At 37.0% G+C, this 22,085-nt stretch overlaps 1 protein-coding gene across 2 annotated transcripts; it reads left to right on the top strand.

Annotated features, from left to right (window-relative positions):
• The first annotated feature begins 49 nt into the window (after positions 1–49).
• dync1li2 (dynein, cytoplasmic 1, light intermediate chain 2) lies at positions 50–20,102 on the top strand. Of its 2 annotated transcripts, none has more exons than XM_084110143.1 (13): positions 50–180; positions 817–890; positions 1,416–1,532; positions 1,853–2,083; positions 7,583–7,749; positions 9,418–9,511; positions 10,934–11,069; positions 11,217–11,328; positions 11,423–11,482; positions 13,123–13,164; positions 13,414–13,531; positions 14,174–14,308; positions 16,751–20,102. In XM_084110143.1, exons 1-13 carry the CDS (start codon positions 86–88, stop codon positions 16,858–16,860), a joined length of 1,491 nt encoding a protein of 496 aa, XP_083966269.1. In that variant the 5' UTR covers positions 50–85; the 3' UTR covers positions 16,861–20,102. The 2 variants fall into 2 exon arrangements, with proteins under 2 accessions (XP_083966269.1, XP_083966270.1); XM_084110144.1 differs by having other exon boundaries at positions 16,756–16,915.
• Positions 20,103–22,085: the final 1,983 nt, after the last annotated feature.

The raw sequence follows: 22,085 nt of genomic DNA, 5'->3' as shown, positions 1-22,085 counted from the left end.
TAGTAGGATAGGTAGTTCGCGGAGCTTCTCGTGTGAGGTCCTCAGGCGCTCAGTGTGCGCCTCCCTTTGTGCATCTACACTCAAGATGGCTCCCGTTTTAGAGAAGAAGCTACTGGGCGCAGCCGGGACAGGCGACACTATGGAAAACAGTAACGAGGATGATGAAGGACAAAACCTCTGGTATGCTCGTACCCTCAAAGTGTCCAGAAGTGCAGCGGTTTGTGCAAGGAGTCCGTTAATTTGACAGTGTGAAGTGCTGCTTTGTCACCAGCCGGGTGCTGCCCAGTTCAGACGCCGGTCCCGGATGAGCCCAAAACACTTCACATAAATTTACAGCAAAGTCTGGATTAGGCTAGATTAGACCTTTACAGCGGGCTGAATAATAAAGAAAGTCTTTTGGGACGTTAAGACGCAGATTGTCTCGGTTTATATGCTCATGTCATGCTCACTTGTGTATGTTGTGTGCTATTGGCTAGCATTTAAACTCAACGGTTTTCATATTTGTTGTGTTTAGGTCGTTTCTCATGAAGCTTTGCTTGGCTAATTAAATTGAAATGCAGGTGATGATTATTGTCAAGAAACTGACTGTTGATTTGCGTTTCTGATGGGATCTAACGGTTGATTGACATCCATCTCTTGTGTGAGAGGTTCATTCTTGTAACGGCCTTTTTGTGGATGTTTTGGTAACATTATATTACCTAGTTGCAGGTATCTGCAGACGAAACTAAACATCCAACTACTTTCTACGCTTTAAAGCCCCTGTCTGCTAATGTCATGAATGGCAAGTGATCGGTGGTCATTTGTTTTGTTTTTCAGGTCTTCAATCCTCAGCGAAGTTTCCACACGCTCAAGCTCTAAATTGCCCTCTGGGAAAAATATATTGCTTTTCGGTATGTGACTTTTTTTTTTTTTTTTTTTGAATATTGTTTTAAATCAAAATTCATAGTTTATTACAAGTGTGTTTATGTTTTGCGTACAATATCGACGTACGCTGCTTCATTTTAATGTGCAAATTTCTTTGAATACAATGTATGAAGCTTGTAAAGGGATAGCCTAGTAGTTCATCCAAAAATGATACTTGTGTTATTTTTCTCGCTGTCACGTTGTTCCAACCCTGTATGGCTTACTGTTTTTTTTGTAGAAGACAAACTAAGATATTTTAAAGAATGCTGGTACTAATCAAACTGTTTTGGTTTATATTTTAATGTGTTCTACATGAGAAATAAAGTTATACAGGTTTGGAATGACACAAGTGAGTGAATAATGACAAAATCATTTTTTGGGGTGAACTATCCCTTTAACTTTATCCTAGGCATAAAGCTGAAATAATTTTCTTTGTCTTAACACTTAGGAGTTTACTATTCAGTACACCGATGTGTCATGATTTATGAGTGATATGATTTCTGGTGTTTTAGGGGAGGATGGTTCAGGAAAGACGACACTCATGGCCAAACTTCAAGGAGCCGAGCATAGTAAGAAAGGTAGAGGGCTGGAATACTTGTACCTGAGCGTCCAGGATGAAGACAGAGAGGGTAAGTGATTTAAACTGGGTCAAAGATAAAATAATTAACAAAATAATATGTAAGGATTATGAAGCTTTGGATGTTTTAATTGCCTGTTTTGTGTTAAAAGGCCGCACTATGAAATTGTATTGTTTTGCAAACAAATTGCATAAAGTCTAGAATGACATGAAAAATATAAATGGATAAAAAATGCAATAATTTTTTTTTTTTTTTTAAATACAATAAAAAGATAAATAGTTTATTTTATTTTGGGTACATTTACTCTGTATGTAGAAAATGCAGTTTATTCAGTTTTTTTTTAAATGTATATTTACAATAAACTCTTCCAGATTTAACTCGCTGCAGCGTGTGGATCCTGGATGGAGACCTGTACCACAAAGGCTTGCTGAAGTTTGCAGTGACCACTGAGTCGTTGAAGGACAGTCTAGTTGTGTTTGTGGTGGACATGTCACGGCCTTGGACCATCATGGAGTCGTTGCAGAAGTGGGCGAGTGTGCTGCGTGAACACGTGGACAAACTGAAGATCCCACCTGAGGAAATGAGAGAGATGGAGCAGAGGAGTAAGTGCTGTTTTGCTTTTTTGCTACTAGGTTGTAGTAGTATTAACACTTTGCTGTTTGTTTGTAGGGGTCATTCAGATTCAAGTGATATTATGGGTGATTATAGCGTGTGCATATCGGGAATATGAATGCAGTGTGCATTGCAGGCGGAAATATGAATGTTGAGACCGCTTAACATTTATGTCAGTTTTCAAATGTGCCTTTTCTGGTGAGAATCGTTCCTTGTCTTGTATGTTTTGATCATATGTTAATGTTTAGATTGTGACACTGGCTGCTACATTTATATATTGACAGTACAGTCAATGACAGATTGTGCAGAAAGTTGCGGTGCAGTAATACATACACTAATAAATCCCAGAAGGTGCAGAGGTTGATTTTTGGTTGGTTGTTTTTGATATAGTGAAGAATGTAGCTTAAACATTAAAGGACTTTTATTTATGTTGAGAATTCGGTAGGTGATATAGAAAGTCATGTGAATATAAGGCATCATATGCTTTTATTAAAATTATTTTGTTCATTCATAATCGAGTTTTATTATGAGGGTTATGAGAGCAGGAATGCCTGCACTGTAGGATGGTTTAATGACAGTCTGGTCTTTGTGCTTTAAATTTGCATGACCCATGTTGTCAGACTCTTGCTGTTAGAATCAGAGTGGTCACAAAATACTGCCTCACGAGGAAGTGTTAGTAAAATTAAATATTTGCTGAGAATCATCATGTTTTCAAAAACCTACATACAGATACACTGCAGTTCAAAAGTTTGGGGTCGGTAAGATTTTTTTTGTTGTTTTTGAAATCAGCATCTTACCAAAGCTGCATTTATTTGATCAAAAATACAGTAAAAAATCTAATGTTGTTAAATATTATTGTAATATTATTACAAAACTGCATGCACCCCCCCCCCCCCCCCCCCCCCATAATTCATGGAATAAAAAAAATGGAAATCTTTTGTAATATTATTAATGTCTTCACTGTTGCTTTTGATCAATTTAATGTATTCTAGCTGAATATATGTAATAGGCCTAATTACTTTTTAAATTGTACTGACCCCAAACTAAATGGTAATGTTTATCAGGGCTTGAAGTGAATATTTTGGATTTGAAAAGTTTTTTTGTAAATTTGGAGTGCTGTCAATACAGAGAACAACGACAAATATCGGTGTTGCCTACACCGTGTTATCCTCTTTTTAGAATTTGCACCCTGTTGACTTCAAGTTTTAAACCTGCTTTTAGCCTCTTAACATCCTTGATGTGTCATTACAAGTGCACAGGTCATGTGAGTGATTCCTTCAGAGTGAACACGGGTGAATCTGACTGCAGTAGATGTGAAAGATATGAATAAAAATGATGTTAATTCAGCCAGCGCACATACCTGTATTTACATCCTGTTTTCGGTCGAAGTCCACAGTAATCGATTGTCGAGTTCACGCGCATAGGTTTAGTTACCTATGATCACACGCGTGAACTCAACAATCGATTACTGTGGACTTCGACCGAAAACAGGATGTAAATACAGGTATGTGCGCTGGCTGAATTAACATCATTTTTATTCATATCTTTCACCGATGACTGTGAAGAGAGAGGCAGAGTGCTCCGACATGAAGTGAGAGGCTATTTCTGAGGATGACTGCATGTGCCCTATAAACAGGGCTGTGACAGCAGAATGGGGAAGTGGCTTGGCAATGGTACTGTTTTTTAGCTTGCATATGAAATACAAAGCCCAGTGGTTTTACAACACATTTGAATTGGTAGTTTTTGAATCTAGCTCTTTTTGTCCCCAACAGTATGACCACCTTATTGTGTGGCTTTCATCCTTCTAATATTTTTTTCATCATACAGAACATGCTTTCTGTGATGATTTTCAGTGTTTTACTTTTACAGTTAAAACATGATTTTAAATGTTTCATGGAAACATCATTCATATCATCCCCATGTTTTACAAATACATTCCCTATTTTAATCTATAATCTTGGCTGAAATAGGATCCACTGAAGTTGCCATTTTGATATTGGTGAGTGACCTATCCACTGTGCTAATTTCTGCTGTCAGAAATTGATTTTATTATACGCAACCAATCAAAAAAAATTTCCGTGGTGGACACATTAAATTGATCAGAAGTGACAGTAAAGACATTTATAATGTTACAAAAGAGATCTGTTTCAAACAAATGCTGTACAATTCAACTCTTTATTCATCAAAGATTTCTGAAAAAAGTACCAGGGTTACAATATTTTCAACATTTCACATGTTTTTACTGTGTTTTTGATCAAAGAAATGCAGCCTTGGTGAGCATAAGAGACTTCTTTCAAAAACATTGCAACAATCTGTCTAACCCCAAACTTTTGAACATGGTGTATATTTTATTTTTCAAGTTCACATCCCACAATTGCCAAATGTTGGATGTATTGAATTGGTGTCCAAACACATTAAGCCTCAATCTGCTCTCAGCTTTGTAAAACTGACCCACCCAGAAAAGGGGCCGTTGCTTCCTTAAGGAAGCACAAGCAGCCTCTGCTCACTCCTCACATCTGACCGGATTCAGTGACGTCAGCACTCTAGTGGGAAGGACAGTTCAGCCTCTCTTACAAGGCGTTGCATCATGGTCTGCTCTCTCAGACGTTCCTGACATTCAACTCATTGTTTTGAGCAGGGCATGAGCGCAACACCCAAGCACAACTCAAACCACTGTGCTAAAACATACCGTCTCACAGCTCTTAGTCAGCTAACACATTGACTGAACTTTTTTTTTTTTATGTAGAGTGACATCTGGATGTACTTTGGAAATCCTTTTTTTCATGTTGTTCAAATGTGGCCTTGTAACTGCTTTTCTTTTTACAAAAACAACACTACTTAATTGGCATTTACTTTTTTGTTTTCTGTCATCATGATTTTTAGATGCACTTGTTAGCACTCTGATGGCTTCATGCCTGCAAATGCGCACTGGATGAGTGTATTCTGTTGACCGTCCCCACCCTTGTTTGTGGAAGCTGGTCAAAGTCGACAGTAGAAAGTGATTGTAAACTTGTGCTTCTTTTGATTTAGGATATTACATTAAGTCATATGGATTAAGAAAGTTGCAGATTAAAATCTTTACCACAACTTCAGTGTTGATTGTCTGGTGAAAACAGGCTGATCAAGTTATAAAATAAAATAAAATAAAATTCACTCTGCCTGAGTTTGTTTAGAGAACTGTGGAGATTACATGAGCCGGCAGAATCAAGGGGTCTGCAGACGCTGCCATGTGATATTGAACTCTTGCCTATTGGCTATTATCATTTAAGAAGAATCACTAGACGGGTAATGTCGGCTTGCCTTCTGGAAATAATTAAAATTTCCTAATGGACTCTTTGTCCATAAAGAACACAAGTAGTTTATTGGTTTGCAACAGATTATCTTGAACTCTGGCTCCTGTGGAAACATGTACATACACTTCACATCGCTGGGTGTGGGTAACTGAGTGTGATATAAAGAGATTCATGCGTGATGAATCCAGTTTATACACTACCGTTCAAAAGTTTGTCATCAGTAAGGCTGCATTTATTTAATCAAAAATACAGTAATATTGTGTCATACTATTACAATTTAAAGTAACTATTTTCTATTTAAATATATATTGCAATGCAAATTATTTATTCCTGTGATGGCAAAGTGAAATTTTCAGCAGCCATTACGCCAGTATTCAATGTTACATGATGCTTTAATTATTATTATTATTATTATTATTGTTGAAAACCATTGTGCTGCTTAATATTTTTGTGTAAACCATGATGTAACACTTTTTTCAGGATTCTTTGAATAGAAAGTTATTTGAAATAAAAACGTTTTGTGATATAAATGTTTTTACTGTCACTGTTGATCATTTGAACATGTCCTTGGCTTGCTGAATAAAATTATTAATTTCTTAAACAAAATAAATTGTAGTGACCCCAAACTTTTAAACGGTAGTATATGTTAAATCTGCTTTTAGGACTGGCGTGTCTGTTATTCCAGCAGCATGTTGTTCCATTAACAGTACGCTAAAGGAAGTGGTGCAGCTTGCCTGGTTTCTGGGTCATCTGGAGCTGCATTCTTAAGGTTCCTGAGGAAGTTCCTCCCCCTTTCCCTCCCTCCCCACCTCCTCAATCTACCACCAATAAAAGACCATTCCAGCCACCTACTTGCGCACATCACCACCATGCCCTCTTCATATACTCCTGTGTATTTAACATTGTTTTGGGTTGCTGCTCCTGTGTTCTGTAATGTAGAGCTCAGACAGAGTCTTGAGAGTGTGCTGTCAGCTCTGTTCTCATCTGAGCTGCTCTTCTACAGGCATCGGCCACTCAAATGTGTCCATAACAAGTCATGATTTCAGGCAGTTTGAGTTACACAGATAATGAATTGTTTGGGCAAAAAAACATGCTACAAATCCTTGCCAATGTTAAGATTTATTTATTTATGTTTTTCTTTTTTTAAATGTAATCTTTTTTTTTTTTGGGACAGATTGTCTGTTTGGGTCTTATGTAACCTGACTGGAATGTCCTAAATCTGTGGATGTTCTATATATTTGTATGGCTTTTTATTGGCTGAGGCTATTTAATCCTTAAAGTGATAGTTCACCCAAAAGTTACATTTCTGTTCATTTACTAACCCTCGTGTATTTTTTAAATTTCGCTTGATTTAATTTTCCATTGAGGAACACACAATCACAGTCTCTTTTGTCCATTTTCAACCATTTCTGTCCTGATTTCTTCGAGGGGAGGGTCTATGGGTGGGCAGGTGTATGGGATTTTTCGATCTAATGGACAAAATAAGCTTGTGCAATTTACATATGAATGCGCCCGGAGAAAACGTATACAGAGAGCAGCAGCTTTCATTTCTGTTTTGACAGCCGCAAAACCAGACTGAATGCGGTGTGTGTGTGTGTGTTAGAAATCAGGAATGGTGCCGTGAGAAAAAATACTTGATACGTTTTTCCTCTTCAAATCAAACTTGGGTCTTTAGCCGACAAAGTTTAAAACCAGTCTGGCTACTGCGCTTCCCATAATGTATTTTGCGGTCGAATGCGTTTTCGACTACCTCTGGAAGTGGTCGAGAATGGAGAAGCTCAAAATGTTTTAGACCCCGTTTACACCTGTATTTACTCGTCCACTTGTGATCCTATCGACCAAAACGCATCTTAGTAAACAGGGCCTTATATTATAACTTTTACAGGTCCACTATTAATGCATTGTTGTGCCATTTAAAGAAATAACGAGTCGAACTTGGATGTTGATGATGGATGGATCCCATTGTCGTCTTATTGCTAGAAATCTATCTGTGTATAATCTGTAGCCTTTGCTTATTTAAATGTTGTCATGTCATGAATTTGTTGTAAAATGTTTAAATTGCATGTGATGTAAACAGTAATGTGTAATGTGATGCTTCTGTTATTTTGGACTTTATGATGTACCTACTGACACTGTTTACTGTAAATAAATGTTTAAAGGTTTGACCCTGCTTGTGTGTTGCTCTGTTCTCTGCAGTGGTTAAGGCCTTCCAGGAATATGTAGAGCCAGAGGAAGCCACGCCGAGCTCGCCCCAGAGACGAGGGCCAGCCGCTGCGGGAGAAGATGAGAGTGTGCTGCTGCCCCTGGGAGACAACGTCCTCACACACAACCTGGGCATTCCAGTGCTCATAGTTTGCACAAAGGTAAGTGAAAGTGATCAGATCATTTTTTTGTTTTATTATCTTAACATATCAGTATAATAAATGTAATAAATGCTTCAAAATGAATCACATTATTAAAGCACACTTTTTAATTATGTTTTGGGAGTGTTTGTAACACAATGTTATAGTCTGTGTGTGTGTGTGAACAGTCACTTTTGATCGATGTAATTTGTTCTTGCTGAATAAAAGTCAAGACAGGTTCTTTCAAGAAGGAAAAAAAAAAAAGTCTTACTGACCCCAAACCCCTTAATGTACGTCCTGTGAATAAATAGGAATTTGTAGGTACACTGTTTTGGAAATTTGAGTGGATATTTTGAGTTGTTTTGCTCAGTGTTAAGGGAATTTTGCTTCTGATGCATCGAGTGTGTTTATCCAGATGAAAAGCTCTCTTTATGGAGTCTCAGTAGCCCGCAGGTCCAGAGCTGCAGACTGACCATGCTCCTCTCACATGCTCTCTCGGATCAGAACATGCTCAATGTTCTCTACTATTGTTAGCCTCCCTCCAGCCCTGGGTGCATGCAAGACAACCTGTTTTTAAATGAGGGGGTTTAGGTCTGAGAGAAAAATGTTCGCTCTTTGTTCTCTTCGACGTCAAGAGGCAAAGTGATCAAACTGCCTCACCCTGGAATAGAGGAGAATAGAGCCTGATTGAATTTCAGAACATTTTCTTTCCAATTCACTTGAAAGCACAAAATTCATTCTAATCAATATGCATTAGCATCATCGTTACAGATCTGCGGAGACGGCAGCATTTCACTGGCCGTCTGCAACACCTATAAGGGGATAGTTCACCCAAAAATGAAAACTGTCATTTACTCACTCTCATGTTGTTCCAAACCTTTATGACTTACTTTCTTTCTTTAAGCACAAAATATATTTTGAAGAATGCTGAGGTCCAAACAACATTGGATGCCATTGATGTTCATTGTTTGGAAAAAAAAGCTTTTAAAATGATCTTTTTCAAGATGTCAGGAGTAGGTTTAGCTTCTCTATTTATAAATTGCATGGCTTCATTGTCACATTTGTAACTTTTTAAAAGTATTATAGACAGGATATGTTTATTATTGAGTGAGAGAGTATGTCCTGTGGTTCAGTAGAAGGTCAGCGGTGTTTGTGACATGCAGAGATGAGTTTGCATTTCCAGTGATGCTCATGGAAGCCTCCTGGATTAATAAGCAGTCTAGTCGGCACCTCCTCTTCCTGCCAAAACGATTATGGCTGGCAATCGGCCACAACCTGAGTCATTCACAAATATGGCTGCTGCTTCGTAATGAGTCCCATTGCGCATGTGTGTGCTTGTCTGCTATTTTTAGGATGGGATGTCTGTGTTACACCCCGTGGCTCAAAAGGGACGCAACAAAAATTGGGACACCCGAGAAAGCCAAACTGTTAAAGCAAGTTGTTTATTAACAAAAGAAAAAACTATAGAAAAACTGTAATCCATCCAACACTGGGGAAAACCCCATTAAAGACGCAGGTCGTCACAGTCTGTCTTTTAAAAACAAACAGTATCTTAGAGCTTCAGTACATTTAAAAAGGGATGGTTCACTCAAAAATGACAATTTCACTATTGTTGTTCAGGTCAAGTATGATGTTTTACTGCACCTAAGACACCTCCTCGAATGATTCATCTCTGTCTCTATCTTTTAGTGTGATGCAGTCAGTGTACTGGAGAAGGAGCACGACTACAAGGAGGAGCATTTTGACTTCATTCAGTCTCACATCCGGCGGTTCTGTCTACAGTGTATCCTATACAAAATTAGTCTCAATATATTTGCTTTTGTAATATTACTCTTTCCCTATACAGTACACTGTAAAAAATCCATGTAAATTTACAGCAAAAGACTGGCAGATGTGGTTGCCAGAAATACATCGTAATATTTCAGGTATTACTGTGTGGTATATTGGTCCTGTACATTTTCCAACTTCTAGTTGTATATTTCATCAAGTTATTTAATGTTAGTATGCCAATCTACTTGAAGTACCAAATACTATGTCTGGGCACCGTGGGCGGTATATCAAGTTTGTACGATATATTGATATGTTTTTTTATAAAGATATTGAAGGAGGCAATAACGTTCATATCGATATATCAGATATTTGTCTTGAACATGAGACGCTTTATTTTAAGGCCTTTTAAAACAACTCGTAAGATATTTGTTAAAGTGATAGTTCACCAAAAAAAAAAAATTCTGTCATATGGGTAACCAAACAGTTGATGGGCACCATTGATTGCCATAGTATGGAAAAAGATAATGTGGCTACAGTCAACTGTTTGGTACCAGCATTCTTCAACTATCTTCTTTTGTGTTCAACATATGAAAGAAACTACATTTTGCTAAAATATTTGTTGTTGGACAATGTGCCATATGTAGAATTTTAAACCTACAAGTAAGTGTATTTTTATGATAGCAGTAACTGCAAAGTGACTATTGTAATGGGGTAATGAAATAGCCTAATTAGTTTGTGCTTTTGTTATTATTTTCATTTTTAGTTTAGTGAAATTAACTTTTGCTTTAAAAATCATTATTTTTAACATTTTTAGAAAGTTTTTTAGAATGTAATGTAATATTAACCCTTTTTTTTGCACATATAGCATAGCCTACATGGTTACATTCACTATATTTGTCTTCATAGCCTTCAGTATGAACAGTATGTTTATAGGACAACATTGGACAGTATGTGAAATAACATTTTATTTTAAATACTGTTAGTACAGAATTTTTTTTTTATCCAAATAGAAAAAAGTAGAAGACATCTAGATATATATCGTATACCATTCAGCCAAAAAATACCAAGATATGATTATTTTTTTGATTTTTTTTGGCCATATCACCCAGCCCTACCAAAATCTGCTCTTTACCATAAAATGTACTGATAACCACCATAATAATTCAGGTGGTAAAACTGAAAGCTACATGATGATGAGTGAGTTTTTTTCAAAGGTGACCTGTCCGTAAAACGTGGCCACTGCTCGTTTATAGACATTAACTTAACAAAAAACAGAATGTAACACAATACTGCCCTAATGTTCTTTACTGATAACAATGAGAAGAAACCAAATTATTTACATAAAATATAATATGTGATGTATAATGCCGGGAATATTCCTGTAAAAAAAAAAAAATAAATAAATGGTGTACTCATCCTTAATCAAGTCTCACAGATGGAGCTGGCTTGATTTACACTTCGGTCAAAGAGGAGAAGAACATGGACCTTCTCTACAAATACATGGTGCACAAAATATACGACTTCCAGTTTACAACGCCTGCCTTAGTGGTTGAGAAGGACACTGTGTTCATGTGAGATCTCTGAAATCCCCTAAAAACATTGCATTTATCTTTTTATTATCTTATTTATCTTTTTATGCAAGAAAACCATGTCCAATTCAATTTGGTGCAAGTCCGTCAAACTAGTTTCTATTAAAACAATTTTAAATCTCTGCATAGTCCATCCGGATGGGACAATGACAAGAAAATTGCCATCCTGCATGAAAACTTCACAACAGTTCGACCTGAAGATCCCTTTGAGGACTTTATAACGAAACCTCCTGTACGAAAGGTGAGGAGAGAAAAAACCTAGGAATGAGATTTTGACCTTAATTTGTTCTGCTTGTGTAAAGTTTGCCTTTTTGTCTCCTTTTTTGTCTCTAAAGTTGGTGCATGACAAGGAAATTAGTGCAGAGGATGAGCAGGTCTTCCTCATGAAACAGCAGGTAGGAGAACAGACTTCAGTTTTAAGTTCAGGTTTTCTTCATTCAGTGCTGAAGTTACATATTAGAAAGGCAGCCAGAACATACCTCCACCAATCAAGTGATCTCTTTTCTGACGTCAGCATGCATTTCTCACAGTGCCCTCCGACTGTCTCTCATTAGTTTGATTACAGTAAAACCCATTTGACTCTTCAGTGTTTTCATTGGCTGACAGCTGTGCAGGATACTGTTTAATTACACAATATTTGGTCATTTTAAAACAATAATTCATTTCTAATGGACATTGTACACCAGCTTCTTGCATATTGGCACATTCTCTGGATGTTCACTTTGGGTCTTGTCAAATATTTTAATCAATTGTGAGCAGTGTTTATGTGAGAGGTTTTTATTGAGAATGATCTTTAACCCTTAAATGCATGAATGTTTCACCAATCATTATTACATATTCGAGTATTTAGCGACCTAACATGGATGGATCTCTACCTGTCTCGATAATATAAAACTCTCCTGATATTAGAGTAACAATTACAGAAGAATAAAACAAAGCATATTTTGTTACCTTTTGGATCTTGGAAGGGTTCAGTTTGAGCAGATGTTTTATACCATCGTCACAGTCCTCATCAGAGCTCATTTCCCAGTACATTCAGCATCTGGCTCATATTCATGATCTCAAACATATTCTCAAACCTATCATTTTCAACATCTTCAATATCAATATTTTGAAGTTGACGCTGACAACTTATTCACCAGATCCACCATCAAGTGACAGTGACTCTAATATTTGACTGTGTTCAGTACTTGCTCTGCAGTAAATCACTGAGTCATTTCAAGTTTTGCTGATGATTCTTCCTATTCTTTTGTTTTCTGCCTGTGGTAACTGAGTGAAACGTCACTTCATCATTGTGTATCAGTCGGAGATTGCCATCTTGTTGAAAAAGGTGTATTGAACTTATTCAATCATCAAAGATTAAATTATTGTTGTGCAGAAAAAATATACTTGCACTGTTACAGTGACCCTATACAATTTTTACAAAACATTTATGTGAAAACAGGCATTTATATATTTTTTTTATTGTTATATTGTTTATATTGAATTGATTGAGGAATACTAAGAAGGTTGTTGTCTAAAAATGAATGAGGAGGAGGGTAGTGAATGACGTCCCGGGTCACTAAAGCCCAGAGCTATCCATTTAAGGGTTAACAATATTAAGCTGCATGTAAACACGGTTACCGGCTCCTTTTGATTGCACCAAGTACATTCTTTAGTTTTATTTGTCTTTGATATGAAAAGATCACTGTCTGTGACATGGAATACAAACAAAGTGTTGTGTATCAGCTAGATAACTGTCGTTGTATAATACAATCTTGTGTTAAATGACATCATAGTGTCAGTTATAATTTAAAAAGTAGTCTACCATTCAAAAGTTTGGCATCGGTAAGAAAAGTCTGTTATGCTCACCAAGGCATATTTATTTGAAAATGTCTTTATCAGTTTTGATCAATTTAAGTACTAATTCCTTGGGGAAAAAAAAACATCTTACTGACCCCAAATGTTTGAACACTAGCATATGTATTTCAAAATAACGATTAAAGCTTTTTATTAATGTTTTACATCTCTCATGTCTTCTCTTACTTTATTACAGTCATTGTTATCTAAGCAGCCGGCCACACCCACAAGAGGAACAGTAAGTGTGACTTCAGACCGCACACTCACATCACACACTTAAGTGAGCTGCTTTGAGGATTTTGTGAGATAATATTTTGACACATATGTTTTAGAATTTTACAAAAGCTACCGAATCCTTTTGTTGGTTTAAATTGCATTTTAGATTCCTCTTTAGTGATTTGTGTATTGAGAAATCTAAATCTCCTGAATTGCTTTTGCATTTTCCTGATTCCTGTTTTTTGTTTGTGTTGTGTGTGTGTGTGTGTAGGAGTCTCCTGTCCGGACTTCATCTGGTTCACCCAGGCCAACAGGTCGAACAGGGCCTACAAATGTGGCTAGTGTCTCACCCATGACCGCAGTGAAGAAACCAGACCCCAACATGAAAGGTAATATATCTTGATGCAGAACCTAAATGAAGCTTTGTGATCTCATGGCTCTCTGTTCATCAGTGCGGCACAAATAACACATGATTGTGCAGTCAAGCACTTTAGCAGTCAAGTCGAAATATGAGCACTTTGTTCTCTTTCTCTCTCTCCCACACTCATCTCATTTTGCTGGATCATCCCTCTGCCTCTGTCTTGCAGTGTTCTTCTAACCTCTTTAAAACACTGCCCTCCTGAGGAGACCATTGGAATAATTCCCTAAACAATATATTTCTGCTGGTTCCAGTTGGTGTGGGAAAAATGAAATGTTCCCATCATTAAGCTCAGCTGGAAAACATATCTATACCAGCAGGAATAGATTCAAGTCGCTTTAATTAAATCAACTTTAATTGATTCTTAAACCTTCATGCCCTGTAGGGTATCAGGTATCATATTTCACATTTTTGAAATTTTTTCACCGTCGTTCAGTCAATAGCCAGCTTGTGAGCATTGTAGTTAGTGCCAAGGAACCATAGACCTTTCAGAGTTATAATGGTGGTAATTGTAGTTCTGGATGTGCTTTTCAGTAGCTCAGTGTAAATGAATATCAGTTGGGCCTCCCCATTGTCACTTGAGGTCATGATATTTAAATGTGTGTGTTTATAGGAGCAGCAGCAAATGAGGGAGTGCTGGCCAACTTCTTCAACAGTCTGCTAAGTAAAAAGACAGGTGCGCCGGGCAGTCCTGGGTCACCAGGGACAGGAGCAGGAGCGGCTGTACAAGGTTCTGCCAAGAAAACAGGTAAATTCTTCCTTTGCCAGCCTCAAGTCCAGGAACAGGTGAATCTCACAAAGTACTGCTATGTATGGGTCATATCTTATCCCGAAGTCTTGATTTTTATAACTAGATTACTGGATTGCATTAACGAGAGTAATATTATTATTATTATTATTATTATTATTATTATTATTATTATTATTATTATTATTATTATTATTTTTAGCAGTGAGAATTTGGGGAAATGTTTATTTTTGAAAATAATGTAAAAATGTACATAATTGTCATGTACACATGTACACAAATTGGCCTCAGTTTCTTTATGCAAAACACAAGTCGTCCCAAGACATTTGTCTGAATTACATGAAATCGGGTATGCACCATCTCAAGATATTCCTGTAAAAAGTTATCAAAATTAATGTAATTATTGCTGAGCAGTAGATTGATATATTTGAGTGTAGCCCATAGTGACTGATAGGCCTGTATCTTTTGAATGCAATGTCTCAAGTCTCAAAAACTTGGTAAACATGGAAAACATGACATTCTGAAGATGTTTTTGTCCCCCTTTTGATTTTGGGTTGAATTATGACTTGTACAATCCTTCATGAGGTTCACCTGGTCACCTTCTGTCATAATGTTCTTTTGTTCCCTCTGGACAATGCTGTTTTTTTGGAGTTTTACCCTTAGAGCCAGAGAGAGTAACCAGAAGGAATGGGCTGAAAAGCCTGTGTGAGTGACGCCACCATGGATGGTGATATCCCATACTCGCTGGTTTTCATACTTAGAATGATGTCAAATTCATACCAACTGCACTTTTCATTTATGATATTTTGTTACAGTTAGAGGTCGACCGATAGTGGATTTTACCGATAACGATAACTAAGGTTGGCCTGCGATGACCAATAACAGATTAATCAACCGATAGCTTTTTTAAATGAATACTGGTTGAAAACAAACATGACACATAAAATAGTGCTGAACTTTATTACAAAAATTAAAAAATAGTACTGAACCATGAAAATGTACTATACTAAATATAAAAAATATTAATATATAAATTATACTTTGATCATTATTTGTTAGTTCATAGTGCATTAACTAATGTTAAGAGATGTTATCTATTAGTAAATGTTGAAATTAACAATGAACAATACCTTTATCAACCTTAGTTGGTGTTACAAGTGGAATCTTATTGTAAAGTGTTACTATTTCATATACACCCAAACAGTCATGCTTGTAGAACATGGCCATCTTTAAATATCTACTCAAACGCCATTGCATTGAAATTAGACGCATATGTATATGGTATGTATACTCTCACACTTTATTTGCCTCTATTTTAGAACACTTGATTATCTAATCAAAATAGCTAAATATGTTAGTGACAAGTTACAGAAATCAAATAAGTTTCTGATTTGTTTGCATGTTTCTGTCGGCTACATGAACATATTCGTTTGTTTTCTCATGTCACTAGCTTTATATATGCAACTTCGCTACATAACGAATGCATAAAAGTGACCAGCTGGATATAAACTAATGCAAATAAGTGGCAACAATCGTGACATTAAACATTTGGGCTAGACTTGCGTGTATTTTTGTCACATTGTTTTAACCGCTTGAGGTACTACTAATGTTAGCATCATCCCAGCCTCGACGGCAAACATACTGCTGTTCTCCACTAATGCAGCATCAAGTCAACAAATTACTTTATGATGATGTAAAACCATGTACTGTGTAAATACCATTTTGTCTGTTTTAAATCCGCATCTGAAGTGTGCCGCTCTGCCTCAGCGCAGCCTCACGTGTCAAAACAAACTCCATGAGGCGTCACTAGCTGCATTTCCATTACCCTTCAAATTGCGCAAATTGAAATTGCGAATTGAAAATACGCCCAATGGAAACGCGTCAATTTCGCAAAAACTTCCATTTATCGCAAAAAAGTTTTTACGCTCACATGAGGTGGTTTTGCGCAACATCTGTAATGGAAACGCGCCTAATGATAGTTTTTATTTCGCCTCTAGAGGCCTCTCTCTTACTGTGAGACAACTCTTCTAGCAACGGACACAGCCCAGAAAAACTATCTGTATGTATTTTTTGCCGATAACCGATTGTTCCAGCAATCAGCAAATCCGATCAATCGGTCGACCTCTAGTTACAGTGATTTACATGAAGTTCTAATATATTAACACTTTTCTGTTCTTTACCTGCCGTTATGGCCCCAGCATGTAACTGAAATTGTGCTTTGATAAAGAACCCCATGCGGTTTTGTTTTCTTTCCCTTTTCATGCCTTTCTTAGTAAGTTTGCATTTGTGTAGCCGCACAGCATGTTCCTTTTGAATGCATACCAGCATGCAGCACTCATCCACCGAACTGGTTCCCACATAACCAACCTATGTTATTTTTATTTACAACACAGAAACTACAGGAGATTACTCTGTTTTTTTTTCTCTCTCTTTTTTTCCAAGGGCAGAAGCCGGGTTTGACTGACGTCCAGGCGGAACTGGACCGATTGACTCGAAGCCCCGACTCAATGGTAACGGCCAACAACACCCCAGCGACAGAGAACGAGGCATGAGCGCGTCAACAGCATTGTCCACTCTGGAAATCAACATGTAATGACATAAAGGAGAAAAAAAAAAAAATGCTATTCATGACCAAAATTCCCCCCACCTTGTGTGTCAATCAGCAAACAGACCGAACGTGTTGGGATTCTGTATAGGCTCTGATGTTATGGGGGAAAGAGAGGTAGATATTTGAAAAGATGCAACTGCTTTTCTTTGTTTTCATTTCCAGACCCTTTCTATGTTTGTTTGATTATTTGTGGTGATTAATTTTTGGTGTGGCATGGCAGGTCAGGTAATGGGTGCTCTCTCCTTGAGGCGGCAGTCAAACCTCTAAAGTGTGGGGCCTTGCTTAGCTTAGGACACCTTTAACCGCACCCATTCCCCTCCTCCTGACAAGAGCAGATCGCACTGCTGCATTCAACGCGCAGTCGCTTCCAGTGTTGAAATCTGCTACAACTACTGCTAAAAGCCTAAACATATTCATCGAAAACAAGTACTTGCAAAAAGTATATAGTGTGTACAAACATAGTTGCATTTATGCTGATGTATTTATAAAGAAGCAAGCAAATCAAGCTCGTTATTTTCTCTCTGTGTTTTATCAGTGAGACGTTAAGCTTCACTTAACACGGTTAACATCACTGATGTCATGACACTAATGACAAATACCCATTGGCCTTCAGCATACAGGAATGGCAGACATTGCCACACCGCCTCTGAATTATGTAAATATGCGCTAAATATTTGCTACACAAGCTTTGATTTGATTTTTGTATTAAATTGAGTTATTTTAACAATTTATGGAGAACTATTTCAGATGAAGCGAGCATTGATGAGTATCAGGCTGAGCTTTTTCTTTTGGCTATGGTTGTTTTTGGAGGAGAGGGGCAGGGCAGCATCTTTCCTAGTATAACTCCCAAGTGCCTGTGTCATAGTGGAGGTGCTTGTCTCCAAAAGAGGAATTGCACTGTAGCATCAACAGTCAATGGTTCTTTTCTTTTCTCTTTTTTTTTTGGTCCAGCTTCATGTAATTTATTTTTTTTGTCTGTGGTCATTGCTTTTTTTTTTGTCGCTAAAATTACACATTTTGCCTACTTCAGTGGCCTGGTTTCTTTTTTTTGCTGCCATAGAGAGCTTGCCTTTCTTTTCTTGAATGTCACTATCAACATAAAATGTGTTTAGCATCTTGACGGGACATTTCGTCCCACCCTCAAGTTTGAAATCGTGGCTTAAACCACTAGCACCATTCTCATGTGGCCAAGCGACCGACTGTACATCGTGTCTTTTGTCAGTCCTTACAAATGAGATATCAGATTTGTTTGTTAGCCATTTTTTTTTAAATATATATTTATATATAACTTGAGGACTGATTAATGTTGAACATTCCCGGTTTCTGCGCAGTGTAGGTGTCTCTGTAAGCGATCGACGCATGTTTGTTTTGTGTGCCCTGCCTCAGTGCCCACTGGAAGTGACGACTTTGCCTTCAGTGTAGCATTCACTGTTGTCACTCCACATGCTCTGTCTCTTCACTCAGGGTAGGTTTGAGTCCATATAACAGCCTCGTCCATCTTCATAGTCAATTTCTCAACATTTTCTTCCACTACTGATGCTGTATTGTATTGAATTCCTTGTTTCAAGCAAACTGTTTTCGGTTTTTCTTTTTTGGCCATTGAACATGTAACAAGTTTAGTGGGTTTAGCTTGACAAATCATCCACAGGCATGATGTAATGGTTTTCTTAAGGTTTTTAACCTTGCTGTTGTTGTGGAGAAACTGTAAATGGAGCAGCTAAAAGTGGCTTTTAAATGATCATTACAATTTCAGATGAAAAAGGAAAACGCAAAGAATTGGAATCTGGAACCAAAGATGTAGAATCCACATGTTATGTCTATGTCGAGTAGCTGCCCTGAATTTCTCCCAGGTGGCCGTTCTTGGCCGAGCCTGGAGAAGCCATCATTCCAGAACGGATCTTCTGTTTACTGTGGTGGTCTGTGTTCAATGTCCGATTATATATATATATTTTTTTCTTTCACTAGAGTTAGAAGTCTTTGTCCTTTCTTTTTAAGCTCTTCAAGGGAATAGACCACAAGACATGTTGAGTTCACTGTTGTTTTCCATGAACTTGTGTTAGAAATATGAAAAGAAAAATCTCATACCAAACTAGAGATAAGGAACTCGAATGAAATTTACATTTATTCTGCTTAATATTGCTTAACGGTTTCCATTTATGATGGGCAGGGCTATAAAGCATTTGCTGATATTCAAGCACAACATTAAGTCTGGACTATATACCTCTTGTTTTAGCGGTTAAGGTTTTACATCTATACAGACTGTGTGAGAATTTCTTGGGCTGTCACTAATGAAGCCTCCGATCGCATATAACATTCTACCTGCTTTTAAAAGCGCTCATAACCTTAAATGCACTTAAGATGCACTTAAGTATTTCATTGCATTCTACATTCGCTGTGTGACTGAAATCTCACTGTGTGTACTGAAGTATCACTGACACATTCCTGTGAACATGGCTCCTTTTTTCCACCGAAAGACGTGACGTTGTAACCGTTTTACTGGAAGCGAAGAACTGTTATTAATTCGTCTTAGTTCAATTTTTAAAAAGCAACACATTGTTCGCATTTAAACATTTCATTGTTTTTCCTACACAAATTTAGCTGGTTACTGATTTTAATAGTAGCTTGGTGCAAATATAAACAACAACTTAAAGGACTAAGAAATTGAAGAACTAACAAGCTGCTCCTGAGATGCCTGAAGTACTTGAAAAAGCTTCCTAACTCAGAACCCATCTGTTTTCCCAAAGGAGACACACAATGGATAAAAGATCTAAGGGTGGCCACCAAAAGAAACAAGTTTACTTGGCTTCAGCTTCATTGATTTCTTTCCCTCGGTTGGGGATGATTGCAATTATATAATGAACAGCACATTTTGTATGTATTTCATTCAGACTAGGATGGAAGTTGACCGCTTTGTTCTGTATAATCCTTCTAATATGCACTTACCCCTGTAAGTAAGAAAATGTTGAGAAAATATTCTGGCTTCCAAAATTTTCTATACAGGAATTGAAAGACCTTTCTATTCACACAAAGGACTGTTTGTGTGCTATACCGTAAAGTGAGTCTGATTGTATGGCTTTAACTTGATGCAGTATGTGGCCATGTTAAATCTTGCTTTTAATGCAAACAAGATAAGGAAATGTCTTTTTTTCAGTCCTGGCTTAAATAAAATACAAATCCAGACTACAACTATCTTGTGATTTTTGTTTGTCATGTCATTTCATTTCAGAAGATGCACACTATTACAGTACTGATTAAAACCTACAAATATTTAATGTTTTGTTTGCCATTATTGAGACTTGAACCGTTTCAAATGATCAGAGACGTCAGTTATCAGATGGTTTGGGAACCAAACCAGTAGGGTGCAGTGCTGTTCTCCCAATATCTATCCATTGTTTGGTGTCAGATGTTTGATGAAAATGTGTACATATGCATACATTTCCGAAATATAATCTTAAGGCTAAACACGTTCTATGTAAAAGTTCATAAAGTCATCGCCTATAACAAACTTTTTAATATAAAATGTTTCATGAATCTCTGTGAGTGTGTTTATTCTAAGTATACGGTTACTGTCAGCATTTTCACTTTCTTGGTTAAATCAATCTACAAACGAATTACTAGTTGTACAAGCTGATTTTTTAACATCAGAAAAAGTACCAACATTGCTGTCTAGGAAGGCTGCATACTAGTGTTTAAAAAACATGCACAATGTGGCAAGCTGATTTAACATTTATTTAACTAGCTAGTTTTTAGTTATTGTTACAGGTGTTCATACAATTTTTTTTTTTTAATTAGTAGTAAATAATCCTGTAATGACTACTGTCTTTTTTAATGTCAGCTGTAAGCAAGAGCGGGGTACAACCTAATACTTTTTGAATTTCTCAGTGTGTAATTACATATGGGCTTCAGTCTTTTTTTCACATTAATTAATTTCACATGTGTCTTGTACAACTATGCAGTCTTGTTTCATTAATACATTGTATACTACTTTTCCTTATTTACCCAGAAATAATGTAAGTGAAATGTGACAACGTGCCCCATAGGTGAGACATGTTGTAACAACCTCATGACAGCTTAAAATGCCACCGTATCTAACAAAAATATAAATACAATGGCTAACTTTCTCATATTAAATAATTTTTTAGTAATTAAAACAAAACTAATTTGGGAGTTTGACAATGAATACACTGCAAAACACAGCTATACAGCATAGTTCAAACGATATAGGCAAACAGAATGAAGACTGGCATTCAGACAATCAGAAAAACATCTGAAAACAACACATCCCTCCCCTACCTCCACACAGCTCTCACAGAACAGGAGACAAATCGATAAACCAGAATACTTTACATTTCTTAAAATAATTATTTCTGAACATTGAACATGGACTAAGTCTTTATTCCAGACATCCCACCTTTCCTGAAAGTTCCAGGAGTCTCCTACTCTACCGCCTAGAAATTAGTTTTTGCAGAGTCTTATTCACCTGTTTGGTATCGCAATAGAATTCATAAAAGTTCATAAAATATGTGAATTACATTGCTAATGTCATAACAGCACAGATCTAATAGTGGGGCGCAGTGTTACGCATAGGATTTAAACCTGGCTAGTGTCTTCTGCTAGTTAGCTAAGCATTAAATAAATATCTAAGCTATAACAGAAAGGATATTAAAATAATACCAGATATGCCTCATTTTAAATAAACACTAAAATCTTATATACATGAATTCAGTAAGATATTCACAATAGTTAAATGTTCAGCAATGCCTTCCAAAGATGATTTTTTTTTTTTCTGTTTAGTTATAATGGCACAAGAAACTACACTACGTTTCTGTGTGTTCAAACCATGTGTGTTACAACTAGCTCACTCTTCCCTATTGGCCTTAATAAGTATAGGGGAGCGCGGGGCACAACGTAACACGGGGCTAGTTGTAACACACTTGTTTTAAAGCAGCACTCAGTAGCTTCGGGATTTCTTCGCTGTATTCTCGCTTTTTGCTCGCAGGTTTCTCTCTAGAGCTCCCCCCACAGCTTCGGAATAGATATTTGACAACACTGTTGTAAAAACTCGTTGGTGATTCTCAGACACCAGAGGCTATAGATCAACGACATCAAAGCAGATGGGACATTCTTTAAAACGTCTTCTTCATTCGGGTTCGGACAGCGTGAGGGAGC

This window comes from Abramis brama (assembly GCF_963993115.1).
Source record: "Abramis brama genome assembly, chromosome: 3".
Taxonomy (NCBI): domain Eukaryota; kingdom Metazoa; phylum Chordata; class Actinopteri; order Cypriniformes; family Leuciscidae; genus Abramis; species Abramis brama.
Note: the sequence above shows the minus strand (reverse complement) of the source record. Positions and strands in the feature narration are given on the sequence as shown.

What these genes read in the sequence shown, in the direction of transcription:
- dync1li2 (XM_084110143.1), top strand. Translation starts at nt 86, where the DNA reads ATGGCTCCCGTTTTAGAGAAGAAGCTACTGGGCGCAGCCGGGACAGGC. An exon ending in GAGAAGGACACTGTGTTCAT is followed by an intron (nt 11,070 to 11,216) that starts GTGAGATCTCTG and finishes ATCTCTGCATAG; the next exon opens with TCCATCCGGATGGGACAATG. An exon ending in CGAAACCTCCTGTACGAAAG is followed by an intron (nt 11,329 to 11,422) that starts GTGAGGAGAGAA and finishes TTGTCTCTAAAG; the next exon opens with TTGGTGCATGACAAGGAAAT.